This window comes from Myotis davidii, unplaced genomic scaffold (assembly GCF_000327345.1).
Source record: "Myotis davidii unplaced genomic scaffold, ASM32734v1 scaffold1383, whole genome shotgun sequence".
Lineage (NCBI taxonomy): Eukaryota > Metazoa > Chordata > Mammalia > Chiroptera > Vespertilionidae > Myotis > Myotis davidii.
The window spans coordinates 100,704-114,666 of NW_006295083.1; the positions used below are offsets into that span (position 1 = coordinate 100,704).

Here is a 13,963-nt window from a genome sequence, read left to right on the forward strand (position 1 = left end):
CATCAATGAGGGTTGGGGCAGAGTCTGTAGATGTTGAGCTTATTATATATAGAAGATAAGGTTAAGAGTTGGATGAATATGGGGAGGATCTCAGTTCAGTATAGAGGAAGTAGAAAGGGAATGGGTGGATAAGAGGAAAGAGAATGAGAAGATAATCATAATAATAATAATAATAATAAATTTACAAAAAAATTGATTTCAAAAATGGTATAAAAATAGCAGATAAAAATAAAATAAAGTAGAGTGATGGGAAAATAATGCAAAAAATATATAAAATAAAGCAACAAACAAAAACAGGAAAACAAATAAAAAAGAAGAAAAAAGAGATCACAAAATAATAATAATAAAATAAAATGAAAAAGTGAAGTTTGTTCCTTTGGCTGGCTTAAGATCCCGGTCTTCTGTACTGTACTGTTTCTCAGGTTCTTGTTGCTGGGACTGGAGGTCTGCCTTTAGGTCAGTCCCTTTGGACTCTCAGGAACGATTTAGATTTTTTTTAATCCTTTGTACAATTCAGGGTGGAATCTGGGTGTGGGTGTATCAGTTCCCTGGATACTGGAGGGAAGGGCTATCTCTTCATGACAAAATGGCTGCCCAGATCCCCGGATCAGGTATGACTTAGCACCAGACTCGCTGTCACTTCTCCTCGACCTCCTTCACTCCCCAGATTCTACAAGTCCGCACCTTCTCCCACACCTCAGCCACAGGTAAGTGTCTGTATCTGAAAGGTCCTATGAACTAGGTTCAGTGAAGAAAGGCACAGGCCACAGAGGGTGGAAAGGCTGCACCTTTACACGCTCCTCTCCTGCCGGCACTGCACAGCCTGGTCAGCCCTTCAGGCTTCCCTCTCTGGGTTCAGCCTTTCCTGACTGTGGACCCAGATCTAGAACGGCTTGGTGTCGGTGCCGTGCAGATTCCTTCTGACCCTCTAGGCCAGGGGTCCTCAAACTATGGCCCGCGTAGTCCGGCCCTCCAACAGTCTGAGGGACAGTGAACTGGCCCCCTGTTTAAAAAGTTTGAGGACCCCTGCTCTAGGCTCAGAGGTCTGGCAGACTCTCCTGCCCAGATCCTTGATTTTACCTTTCTCCAGGGATCCTCTGCCCTTCCCGGATGCAAACTGTCTCCCAGCTGAGTTTCCTTTGCCAATTCAGGTTGGATGTTATTCCTTTCAGCTGCTCATTCTATTTGCTTCGGGACAAGGCTTGGGACACATCCATCTATTCCGCTGCCATTTTGTCTCCCCTCCACACTGACTTTTAAGTGATAGTTGAGCAGTGTATAGAATTAGATGTTCACAAATTTACTATTCATATGTTGTGCTTATATTCCATTGTCAGCTTGCCTATATCTCTTTGAACTTGACCACATCCACCGTGGAGGGTTCAAGAGTTTGTGGATCTGCCATTAAGATCCCTCTTCTCTTTTGCACCTGGGGATTTCCCTGTCTTTATTTCAGGCTCCCTAACTTCAAGTTTTTTCTCCACATTTCATCCAGCATTTCTTTGAGTTTATAATGGGAGAAGCCACTCCAAATTATCTCTATCAAGTTGCTTAAACTAGAAGTGTCTGGTGCCTTATAAATGTGTACACTTACCACAATGTTAGAACTTGCATCACCTTCATGGAAGGGGCGGGGGATGTTAGAAGGAAGTGGCTTGGATTATTTAAATGATTGATCAACTTTCTTCCTTACACACTTCTCCAATTTTCTGAGAGAGAAGTGAGAAAGAGGGAAAAACAAGTGCTGAGTAAGAATAGCCAGATATTCGGTGAAAGCACCAAGATCCCTCCCACTTTCAGAATCCTATACCCTTCCACATATGCCTGGGCCCAAGATGTATATTTTTCTCAATGGGAATAAGCCAGGGAAGAATCTTAGCTTTCTTCTCAGGCCAGAGCTCAGAACAGAGGCTGCTCCAACCTGGGGCTGCAGCTAGCTCCTGGACAGAACCTCCTGAGCTCAGTAGTATCCCGCAGTGATTGATTCTTTTATTTGAATGTTAAAGACTTTCCCCCAAATACCCCTAGGAAGATCCATATCTGGATCTAAGATGGGGAAGGGGGAAAGCAGGGCCATTTTTGCAAAGGTCTCAAATTTTATGATGTTTCTTCAAATGTTGGCTGCTATTCTATGCAAATTTGCTCAGGGGAACAGGGTAAGTCTTCACAGTAGCCATCTGACTCTGAATAATAAAGCCACGTGTATATGGTAGAGTGGTGGTATTGGGGGAGGGGGGCCTCTGGGACATGTTCAAATCCCAGCTCTGCTACTTTTAAATTTTTTTTTTAAATCCTCACCTGAGGATATTTTTCCCATTGATTTCTAGAGAGTTTAAGGGAGGAAGGAGAGAGAGAGAGAGAGAGAGAGAGAGAGAGAGAGAGAGAGAGGTAAGAGAGATACATTGGTTGGTTGTCACCCACATGCACCCCTACTGGGGCTGGGGAACCTGCAACTGAGATATGTGCCCTTGATAGGGAATTGAACTCATGACCCTTCGGTCTGAGGGCTGATGCTCTAGCACTGGCCAGGGCTTTTTTTTTTTCTTCTCTGCCTTGATACAGTTACTTAACCTCTCTGTGCTACAGATTTTTGGTCTATAAAATAGGATTACTGAGATCACCCACTGCTCGCTGTTATTCAGAAGATTACATAGGATGATAATCCAGATAAAGCAGTTATTCCATAACTTGGGCCCCTGGTGAGTGTTCAACAGATACTAATATTAAACTGTGGCTTTTGCCATGCTTTAGTAAAGGCTTTACTTTTATATCTTACCCCACAGTTTAAATAGAGCCCCAGAAGGGAGTGGATTTTGAGTTATGTCCCAACTTAGCTCTATCTCATCCACTTCCCAACCTCCTCAGGGCTAAGCTTAAGTTTGCATATAATAACAAGGTCTTACATTTATATATCTTGCACTTTATTTTTCCAAACACTTTTACAACCATTATCCCCTGAAGCTGTGAGATTAACAGGATGGTGATGAGTATACCCACTTTGCAGAAGAGGGAACTGAGGCCTGGAAAGGTGAAGTGGCCTGTTTAGAATGAACTACCCAGCTTGTTAGAAAGAGAGACACAGGTACTTAAAGTCAGGCCTCCTCTAATGGCCATTTCAACCTCATACACCATATAATCTCCTATAACTCCTCCATTAGATTACAAGGGATCAAGCAGCCTCCTTCGCTGTCCCAAAATGCTTCAAGATGCACAGTTTTCAGACCAGGTGAGAATGAAGGAAATATGTGATCCATATGTAAAAAATATCTCTATACTATGAGATAGGCCAATTTATTTTATCCGTAGTATTCTAGTTGGAGAATGAAGTTGATAGTGCATTAAGATCTTAAACCTTTTGGAAGAAATAAAGGGGAAGAAATCCTGTATTTGACCTGACCAAACTAGTCCAGTGTAGTGGAATCTTAGCTGACCCCAAAATGAGAATCAGAAATGTCTGGAAACTCTCTGAGTCATTGGTCATTTGATGGCAGCCCAAGCCAATACTTGCATTTGAGAAAGTGGTCTTTAAGAGAACCTTTTCTTTTTTCCAAATCAAATGGCAGGTTTATTAAGAGAAGGTTTTATATACTGCTAGGGGCCCAGGGCACAAAATTTGTGCATGGGGGGCGGGGGAGTCCCCTCAGCTTGACATGCACCCTCTGTCACGTTCCTGGACGCCGGCCGTTCCAAGCCTAGGCACGGGCCTACAGACTCGGGGTGGCCTGGCTCCTGAGGACAACTGTCCCAAGGACACAGGCCTTTTGGCACCAGCCCGTGGAGCAAGAACCTCTGCCTGCTCTCCTGCATGCACTCCAGTGGAGCGGGAGTTCCCCCACACCCCTTGGAGAAGCTCCAGGCCCCACCCATGGCTTCCGGGAGCGCTGCCCCGACCCTGGCTCCCCAGTGTCTGTGCACACGTGCCAGCTGGAAGGAGCTTCACCAGCATCTGTGTGTGCTTCACTGTCCTCGGCTCCCTGGTGTCCATGTGCACCGCCCCACCCCCAGCTTCCAGGCACCTGCGTGGGCATGCCAGCCAGGAGGGAACTTCCCCCGAATCCCCATGGCAACACAGGGGAAGCTCCTGCCCAGACCCTGGCTGCCTGGTGCCCATGTATGCAAATTAACCCGCCATCTTTGTTGGGTTTAACTTGCATGTTTCTCTTTTATTAGTGTAGATGGGTCCCTGAGGGGCAGAGACAGAGACCAGGTGGTGGGTGAAAGGATGGCAAAAGGACAGAGAAACAGGACAGGGTGATATTTGTTTTCCACCTGGACCCCAAGGACTTGGCATGTGGAGAGAGTTCCTAGCATCTATTCACAAGGATGATAGTGATTTTTGAAGAGATCTGTGGACTTGAAGTGCTTAGGGCCAGGGATAGAGGCCAGGAGGAAAATTTGGAAATCAGAACAGAAGGTTGGGTCTGAATAGGGAACTTAATGGCTTTTGTTCTCCAGGCACAGGAACCAAGTCTGAACGTCTGAGTTGGGAAAATCAGGCCAGGGGCAGCGGGGAGGTGGGGGGTAGGGAAGAGGTTGCTGCATGAAGAAACTGAAGCCCCTCTTCTCACAAGGTCCTCACTGAGATATAAGATAGAAACAATGCTGTTTCCATGTTCAGGTGACAAAATGTGGCACAGAATGGGGAGGAAAATTACTATCCCCACTCTCCAATTCTACCTCTTAAATCTCCACAACCCACCCCTCTCACCCCTCCACCCCCCTACCCCTCATGAACCCATCAGTGGCTTCAGTCAAAGCTGCCTAAAGGGAGAACAGCACAATTCAGGCCCCTTGTGGATTTGCAGAATCCACACCCCACCTCAGCAGGGACTTTTGGGTTCCCATAGCCAGAGGCACCCACTGGCAGCTGGGGCAGGGTGGAGGGGCTGCCCTCACTTGGCAATGTGGCCAAGACAGGTTAGGAAAAGAACAGGAGGGGACTATCTCAGAGTAAGGGAAACTGCCAGGGTCTTCCACAAATAACCAGAGGAAACTTCAATTTATTGAGATTTTGTAACACACAAGTGGGAACTGGGGTCAGTGACATTTGAGCTTTTACAGCTTATGGAACCTTATTTTTACCCATGGGCCAGTGAAGCCTGGATAAACTTGAAACACCATTTTACAACAGACAAAATAGTCTCAATTATTTGGCCATATGATGACTCAGCTCCATGAGGATGTTGAGTGGCTGTAGAAACATTTCTAAATATAACTTTTTGAGTGGGTAGCAGAGCAGGGAGTGTGTTCCAGCAGGGTATACGTGGGCTTCATATGTTCCATTTATCTCTAGTGACGTTAGCTTTAAGGAGTGGAATAACACTAGGGAGAAAAACAAAGAAAAGAATGTTATTGTTCTCCTTTCTTTAAAAAAAAATCAGTTTTATTTTTAAAGACACTTTCCTTGCCATACACATTTTTCAGACACAAAATGTGATTCTGTATCATCAATATCTTTTTTTCAGTAAGAGTAAGGTCAACAGTGCTTTCCGGAGCTAAGAGCAATCCTGGCTGAACACGGGGATCCAAAGTTCACTAGGGCCTGCACTGTGCCAGGTGTGAGTCAACAGGGTCCCCAGAGGCCCACAGCCTCCTTGTCTGGAATTTGGGTTTCCCAACTTATTGCACCCCTTTTCCCAACGCAACAGCACTGGTGATTGATGTATCTGTTGGCAGCCTACAGAGCCATATTCTTATCTATATTACCATGGGGCTGCCAATTTGTCTGCCAATCTTTGTTGTTGTCGTGTGCATTTTTTCTGAGAATAATTTTCTTATTCCTGGAATCAAACCCAGTGTTTAGGGTAATGGAGCAGCAGACTTAGATTTTAAGAGGGTTTTGGTCTGTTTCCCTCTCTTTCCGTTCCCACTGCTATAGCCCTGGAGTGATTCATCTGGTAAGTCAGTCATCTACACTACTCTCTGACCCCTTCCCCGATCCTGCCTCTAAACTGTTGCCAAGTTTGCATTCTAAAACATGTTTCTAATATGTCACCTACTTTTTTAAAAAGATCTTTGAGTAACCCAATTACATGGACTATGATTGAATAAATAAATTGGTCCCATTAGTATTATATTGCCCATTTTATCTTTGTAACCTTCACCACAATTTCAACCTACTTACTTATGTGTTTTCTTGCTTATTGTCTGTCTCCTCTTTCCACTGGATTGAAGTTTTCATTCAATGAGTATTCTTACCTGTCTATCCCAAAAACAGTGGCTGGTACATGTTAGATAACGTTGATTGAATGAAGGACTCAATAAATCAAATTCTCATAGCAACAGTTAATTCTTTTTTCATAAATGAAGTTTATTTACTTTTATGATTACAAATGTAATGCATGCTTACTGTAGAGAATCTGGAAAGTACAGAGAAGTAGAAAGAGCAAAATAAGAACACCCATAATCCCACCACCTGAAGGCAAACACTGCTCACATTATATCTATGCTGTTTAATGACAAAGACCCTTGTCAAGAGTACTGGCCATGAAGCATAATAGCCAAGGGGAGTGAGGGAAACTAACAACTGACGGGGTCACTCAGAGGTCAGAACTAGAGATTTGATACTGAAGGACAAGACAAGAGCCATACACAAGAGGTCAGAAGCTCACAACACAATAACAAGTTGGGTTAAGGTAAGAATGTAGTGAGATAGTGCTTGTCAAGAGTTTAACCCAGTAGCTGTCACAGATTACATAATCAATATATGTTAACCATTACTATGATTACTATGGATCAAAACAAATGGTTCAGGATGGAGACTATAATCAGGGCAAGTACCCTGGTTACCCATTTTAGATGTTGTGAGTTAGGGCATATAAGGGCAAGTCTACTGGGTAAAAAGGATTGTGTAGGAGTGGGCATCACTTTCCATATAGACTCCCCTGCCAGGTGAAATGGGTACCAGGGAGTCCTCAATTTTACCTGGTGACACGAGGCAAGACACTCTAAGGTGTTTTTGAGGTAGGACATGGTTTCTCCTGCCTAGATGTCTCCCTGGACCAAGAACTAAAACTGGCCTTGATGGTGATGGGAGTTTAGAACTTCATACACCAAACACTTTTGAAGTCAACACTCTGATTGTCGGGGCAAGTCACAGGCATATGGGGTAAAAGAGGGGAAGGCTCAAGGGGGAAGGCCACAAGGTTTATGATATAATTAAATGGAATGATTTCAGGAACCAGTCCTCAAGTTAGCAGCCGAGTCAGATATCACAGAAGAGTCCAGGGAACATTACTTGTTGGTGGAGGACTTCTGATGACCTGCGCTCTGTCGAAGGTGGTTCTGTAGACCCTCTTGGGGGTCTCTATGCTCTTTCAGGTAGTAACAGCGTTTGGGAACATGCTGGTGCTGGTAGTAAGAAAAACAAAAAATAGCAGAGGTAAAAGCCATGCTTACAATGACAAGAGTGTTCTGCTTGGATACTTTCAGGAACCTAGCAGATCAAGGAACTTGGCTAATGTATCTTACTTGTAAAAAAGTGTGACAGGATTAGAGTAGCCAAATTTCCTAGTGACCTGGGTCCGTAACATGTGTGGCTGTAGGTGAGACCCACCCCCCCCCTTCAAAGATGACCCCTCCCTTAGAATTGGACTTGGAATAAGTATAGAAATTGGACTGAGCCCAGCTGATTCCCCCTAACCAGAGGACTTAGTACTTTAACCATCCTAGGCCTTCAATAACTTGGGCAGGGCTTTGCTCCTCAAAGTGGTTAATACACCCAAAATGACTGCAAAAGCCAGGCCCGCTGATGAGACTCCAGGTTGGGGGTTATGGTCTAGGAGCTCAATGCCTTCCCTTGCCTTTTCCTTATTCTACTCAAAGGAGCAGGATGTTTTCCTAATCATTCCCACCACATTTTTCTGCTCAAAAACCTTGAGTATATTTCCCCATTATTACCTCCTCAGTCTGCTGATGAGAGTTCATTTCATTCTCCATTGCCTCTTCATTATTCCGCTTACAGGTTGACTGCAGAACCTGGCTTGAGGTGCCCCGGGAATACTTCTCTTCAGCCAGCTGGAGCTCAATGTAGAGAGACCTGTCTATCAGCTCCTTTAAGCTGCCAGCCACCTTCAGGAAGATCCGTCCCATTTTGGTGGTAACTGCTTCCGAGAGTCCTTCCAGAAACCTGGTTTGTAGAATGGCATCAGACCAAGACAAATGTTGGGCCAGCAAAAGGAAGTCAGTGGCATACTGCCTGACTGACTTCTGGCCCTGCTTGGGGTGGCAAAGAATAGCACTGAGAATGTCTATTTCAGAGAGGGAATCATATAAGCCCTGTGATCTTTTCAGGAAAGATTTATTTTCATTTGAGAGGGGGTTTCCTACCTCCAGCTGCAAGATGGACAACCTTTCTGCTGCCCCCAGATGAAGAGACACCAGAAATGCCATTTTCTCTGAATCATTCAAAAATCCCTTCATTTGCTTCTCCTCATCAATCTCCATCTCCTCCTCCTCCTCAGAGCCTGAACGCCGGGCTGCTTCTTGCACTTCTAAGAGATAACAGAGTGCTGGGGTTAGCATGCCAAAGGATGGAACTTCCTTTGGTGGTGGCTTCACTGTTTCAGGGGTTGTGGCAGTCGCTTGTGTTGTGGGCTTTGATCCAGAGGTCGTGGTGTTATTGTGAGAGGCAGATGTTTCTCCAGAGTCTGTGACTTTTATGTCCACAGTGGGCATCATTCCAGAGCCTGTGGCTGCCATTTGTGGAGTGGACATGGCTCCTGGGACTGAGGCCCTCATTAGTGGTGTGGATAGTCCTCCAGAGGCCGTGGCTGTCATTTGTGGCATGGACATCCCTCCAGAGGCTGTGGCTCTCAGAAGTGGCATAGACCTCATTCCAGAAGCCGAGGCTCTCATAAGTGGTGTGGGCATTGCTTCAGAAGCTGAGGCTCTCATTGGTGGTGCAGGTATCCCTCCTAAAGTTGAGTATGTTTTTTGTGGCAAAGACATAGATGCAGAACTTGTGGCTCTCGTTTGCAGTGTGGGCATTGCTCCAGAGGCCATGCTCTCCATTAGCGGCATAGGCATCTCTCCAGGAGCCATGGCTGACATAAATGGCATAGGCATTGTTCCGGAGGCTGTGGTTCTTACGAACGGCTTGGGCTTCCCACCAGAGTCCATTGCTGTTGCTTGTGCAGTGGACATCTTTCCACAGGCTGGAACTCGCATTGACTCTGTGGACACATCTTCAGAAGCTGAAGGTCTCCTTAGTGGTGTGGACATAATTCCAGAGACTGGAGCCCTTAACAGTGGTGGGGATGTCACTCCAGAGGCTGGAGTTGGCTTTGATAGTGTGCACATCTCTCCAGAAGCCGTGGTCATCATTTGTGGTTTAGACATTATTCCAGAGGTTGGGGCTCTCATCAGTGGAATGGACACCTTTCCAGAGGCTGAGGTTGTCATCTGAGGTGTGGACATCACTCCAGAGGCTGTGGATCTCATGAGCCGTGTGGACATGGTTCCAGAGGCTGAAGCCCTCATTTGTGGTATGGACAACCCTCCAGAGGCTATGGCTGTCATTTGTGGAGTAGACATCTCTCCATAAGCTGGGGGTCTCAGAGGAGTGACTATCTCTCCAGAAGCTGGCTGTCTCATTAGTGGTGGGGACATCTCCCCAGAGGCCGGGGCTCTCAGTTTTGGTGTGGACATCATTTCAGAGGCTGGGGCTTGCATCTGCAGTGGGGACACCCCTCCAGAGGTCATAGATCTCAGGCGTGACCTGGAGTCTTGGGTGCTCATTGGCTGTCTGGGCATCTTTCCAGAGGCTTTGGCTCTCATTAGTTCTGTGGGCATTGCTCCAGGGCCTGGGGCTCTCATTACAGGCATGGACATAGTTCCAGAGGCTACAGTTGTCATTTGTGGTGTGGACATGTCTCCAGAGGCATGGGCTCTCATTAGCGGTGCAGAGGCAGTGTTTGTCATCTGTGGCAAGGAGATGGCTCCAGAAGCTTTGTCATTCATTAGTAGTGTGGATATCCCTCCAGAAGCTGTGCTAGTCACTTGCTGCATGAATATTGCTTCTGAGGCTTTGGATGTCATTAAGGGCTTGGACAGTTCTCCCAAGGCCATAGCTCTCGTTTGTGGCATGGGCATCACACCTGAGGCGGTGTCTCTTGTTAACACTGTGGACATTGCTCCAGAAGCTGGGGCTCTCATTTGTGGCATGGCTGTCACTCCTGAGGCTATGACTCTCCTTTGTGACATGGACATTGCTCCAGGGACAGGGGTTCTCATTTGCAGTGTGGACATTGACCCAGAGGTTGGGGCTGCCGGTTGTAGCATGGACACAGTTTCAGAGGCTGGGGCAGTAATTGGCTGTGTGGACATTGCTCCAGAATCTGGAGCTCTCCTTAGTGGCAAGGACATCATTCCAGAAGCTGGGGCTCTCATTTGCAGTGTAGACATTGCCCCATTGTTTGTGGTTTTCATAAAGCCGGTGGATGTTGTTCCAGAAGTTCTGGCCACTGTTACATGTGTGGGCATCACTCTAGAGGCTGTGGTTGACATTTGCTCTGTGGACATTGTTCCAGAGGTTGTTGCCATCATCAGTGGGGTGGACAATGCTCCAGAGTCTGAGACCATCTTTCGCAATGTAGACATATTTCCAGAGGCCTGGGCTCTCATTTGTGGTGTAGACATTGCTGCAGAGTCTGAAGTTCTCACTGGCAGTGTGGAAATCCCCCCAGGCGCTGTTGCTCTCATCTGTGGAGTAGACATAATCTGAGAGTCTATATTTTGTGTTAACTGGGAGGACATCACTCCAGAGCTTTGGGCTGGCATTAGCTGGGTGGGCATCACTCTAGACGTTATGGGCATCATTAGCATTGGGGACATTGCTTCAGCATCTGGGACTGGCTTTGGCAACGTGGACATTTCTCCAGCATCTGGACCTGACTGGAGTGTTGTGGACATTGCTCCAGAGCCTGGAGTTGACATTAGCAGTGAAGACATTGCTCCAGAGTCTGGACCTGTCATTATCTGGGTAGTCATTTCCCCAGAGTCTTGGGTGCTTGTTGGATGGGTTGACGTTGCTCCAGAAGCTAGGGCTGACATTATCAATGAGGATATAGCTTCAGAGTCTGTGCCTGACATTATCAGTGAAGATATCTCTCCAGAGGCCAGGGCAGTCATTAATACTTTGGACATTGCTTCAGTGTCTTCATCTGTAATTTGCAGTGGTGACATTGCTTCAGAGCCTGGAGCTGACATTGGCTGTGTGGATATCACTCCAGGGTTTATATCTGGCATTAGGAGTGGGGATATCTCTCCAGGATCTGGGGCTAGCATCAATGGTGTGGACATCTCTTCAGAGGATGGAGTGCTCATAATAGATGTAGGCATCACTCCAGAAGGCGGAGTTGGCATTGCCAATGGTGACATCTCTGCAGAATCTGGTGCCTCCATTAGTGTTGTGGACATTGTTCCAAAGTCAGAAATTGTCATCAGCCCTGGGGACATTAGACCATAATCTGAAGTGGACAGCAGTGGGGACAATGTTCCAGAATCTGAGGTTGGCATTAGCAATGGGGACAGTGCCCCAGAGTCTGAGTTTGGCATTAGCAATGGGGACAGTGTTTCTGAATCTGAAGCTGGCATTAGCAATGGGGACAGTGCCCCAGAGTCTGAGATTGGCATTAGCGGTGAAGACAATTCTCCAGAGTTTTGTAATCCCATTAGAGGTGTGGACATGGTGTCAAATTCTGGGGATGTCATTAGCTGTGTGGACATCCCTCCTGGGTCTGATGCTGAAGTTGAGACTATAGACTGTACATGAGATTGCAGAATTTGGACCTCTTCTCTGGTTTCTATCGTTGGTCCAGAGAAGTTTGTCCTCCTGTTTGGGGGATCATTTTCCTCCCTCGGCATATTGTTGAATTGCCGTGAATGTAAGGGTGTTGACATATCCGTCTTGGCCACAGGAGAATGTGGAGGAAGCCCCTAAAGGGGTCCTGATGAAGCGCAACTAGTAAGAAAATCTGTAAACAAGAAACAAGTTTAGCAGTCAAAAACCAATATCAAGAATATTGGGAAACAGAAATGATTCATGATGGAGACCTTTTGTATGTGTTGCCAGCTATGTAGTATCAGAGATGGGCCCAGAAAGCTGTACAACAATGAACAAATTTGAAGCTGTAGCACATATTCCTCCACCACTATTCTTTCAAATCAAACCACCCAGTCACATAGCAGAGCCTCTCAGTTTATAAATATTAAAAATGCCAGCAACCTCAGCTACCAGGTGCCTGAGCAGTCCTGAATCAAATGAAGCAGCAGCACCACCTTCTGGAAAATTGTGAGAAGTGCAGGTTCCTGGGCTATGCTCTATAAGCCAGCCCAGGAACCCGTACTTTCTCATTTAGCCCAGGCCTAGATAAGAAAGCCCTTTGCTCCAAGAAAATCATTGGTTCCTGGGCTCATTGAGTACTGCCACTGGTTTATTCCCTATTTTACTACTCTGATGGCCCTGAATATCTTCCTCAGGAAAAAGAAGACATTTATCTGATCAATGACTGGAAGCAACATTCCATGAACTGAAAAGCCTGCTTATCATTATTGTTAATAACAAGAACAACAACAACTGTGACTACTACCACTTATTGCTCACTTAGTGTGTTCCAGGCACTAAACTTTAGGCAACTATATGCAATAGTATGTAACTTTAAGCTGTCCATAATGTAGAGAGTTACATGATCCCATTTGAATCTTACAATACCTTGCATGATAGTATTATTATTCCCATTTTAGCAGCTTTCTCAAATTAGCCAGGATTAGGGCTAAAATAGGGTCACTGAAGCAGTAAAAATTGTATATGTTTGACTCTTACCCCTCCTTGGGGTTACCTGGCTTTTAGCATCCCTAAGGCTACACTCAATTATCTTTCTGACAGCCTAGACCAGTGGTCGGCAAACTGAGGCTCGCGAGCCACACGCACCTCTTTGGCCCCTTGAGTGTGGCCACGAAGTTTCAATTGCACTGTATGTGCACTCCCGCATGTGGTATTTTGTGGAAGAGCCACACTCAAGGGGCCACAGTTTGCCAACCACTGGCCTAGACCATAGCTCACTTGAAGCTCAGTCTATAGCATGAACAATTTCAAGTTTCTCTGATGATATGAGGGTAGGCAATCACAGAGCTCCATTCTTATGGCCCACCCCCATAAGCAGCCCCAGAAGGGGCTCCTTGGCACATAATTTGGAAACCAACACATACATTACGCAATGTTGACACAGCCTACTCATGCCAAAAATGGAACACTTGCTCATTTGGGACAATGTCACAAAAGTCATCAATTACATGGCATTGTGCTTCCATAATAATAATGAGAATAGTAGCAACAGAAACTCTAATAGCGAACATTTCTTGAGCATTCACTGACTGGCAAGCACTCTGCTAGGCACTTTACACATATCATCTTATTTGGTATCCACAGCAGTACTAAGAGACTGGGTACTGCTCTATTCCTCTTACAAATGAGAAAATTAAGGTCCAGAGAAAAATAATTTTCCTGCAGTCATATAAATTCCCAGGTCCGCCCAACTCCAGAGCCCCCTGCTCTTCATTGTGCTATAAAGCTCCACCTGATCCGCTCTCCTTTATTCGCTCACATTACTAAGACCCCTTCCTCTATCTCCGACCTTGGACAACCCCGAGATGGAGTGTAGCAAAAGAAATACTGGCCTCCTGCTGCACCTTCGTTACTCTACTAATAGGTGCAATGAGAAAGATGAGTTAAGAGAGCAGTCATAGACATCCACCTCCCATCTTCAGAAAAAAAATCTCTGAACATGCCACAGTTTTCCACCAGGTAAAACCCAGAAAGGTCTTACCTTGCCAGTTATGGAGAAGAGGCAGAGCATGTCTTTTGCTCCCCTAGCTCTTTGAATCTGTCCACTTCTCTTATACCCTATGCCCAGCCAGCTTATTAAAGTAAGACCCAATACCAGTAGCTGTTCTTTGCAATCTC

At 45.9% G+C, this 13,963-nt stretch overlaps 1 protein-coding gene across 1 annotated transcript in view; it reads right to left on the reverse strand.

Annotated features, from left to right (window-relative positions):
- Positions 1-6,284: 6,284 nt before the first annotated feature.
- Positions 6,285-13,963, reverse strand: part of RGAG1 (retrotransposon gag domain containing 1) — a 10,780-nt gene continuing 3,101 nt past the window's right edge. Inside the window, exons 2-3 of the mRNA XM_006769692.2 lie at positions 7,900-11,975; positions 6,285-7,350 (exon numbers count right to left, since the gene is read on the reverse strand). Coding sequence (XP_006769755.1) covers positions 7,234-7,350; positions 7,900-11,901 — 4,119 coding nt within the window. The 5' untranslated portion in view covers positions 11,902-11,975 and the 3' untranslated portion in view covers positions 6,285-7,233. The remainder of the gene's footprint in view (positions 7,351-7,899; positions 11,976-13,963) is intronic.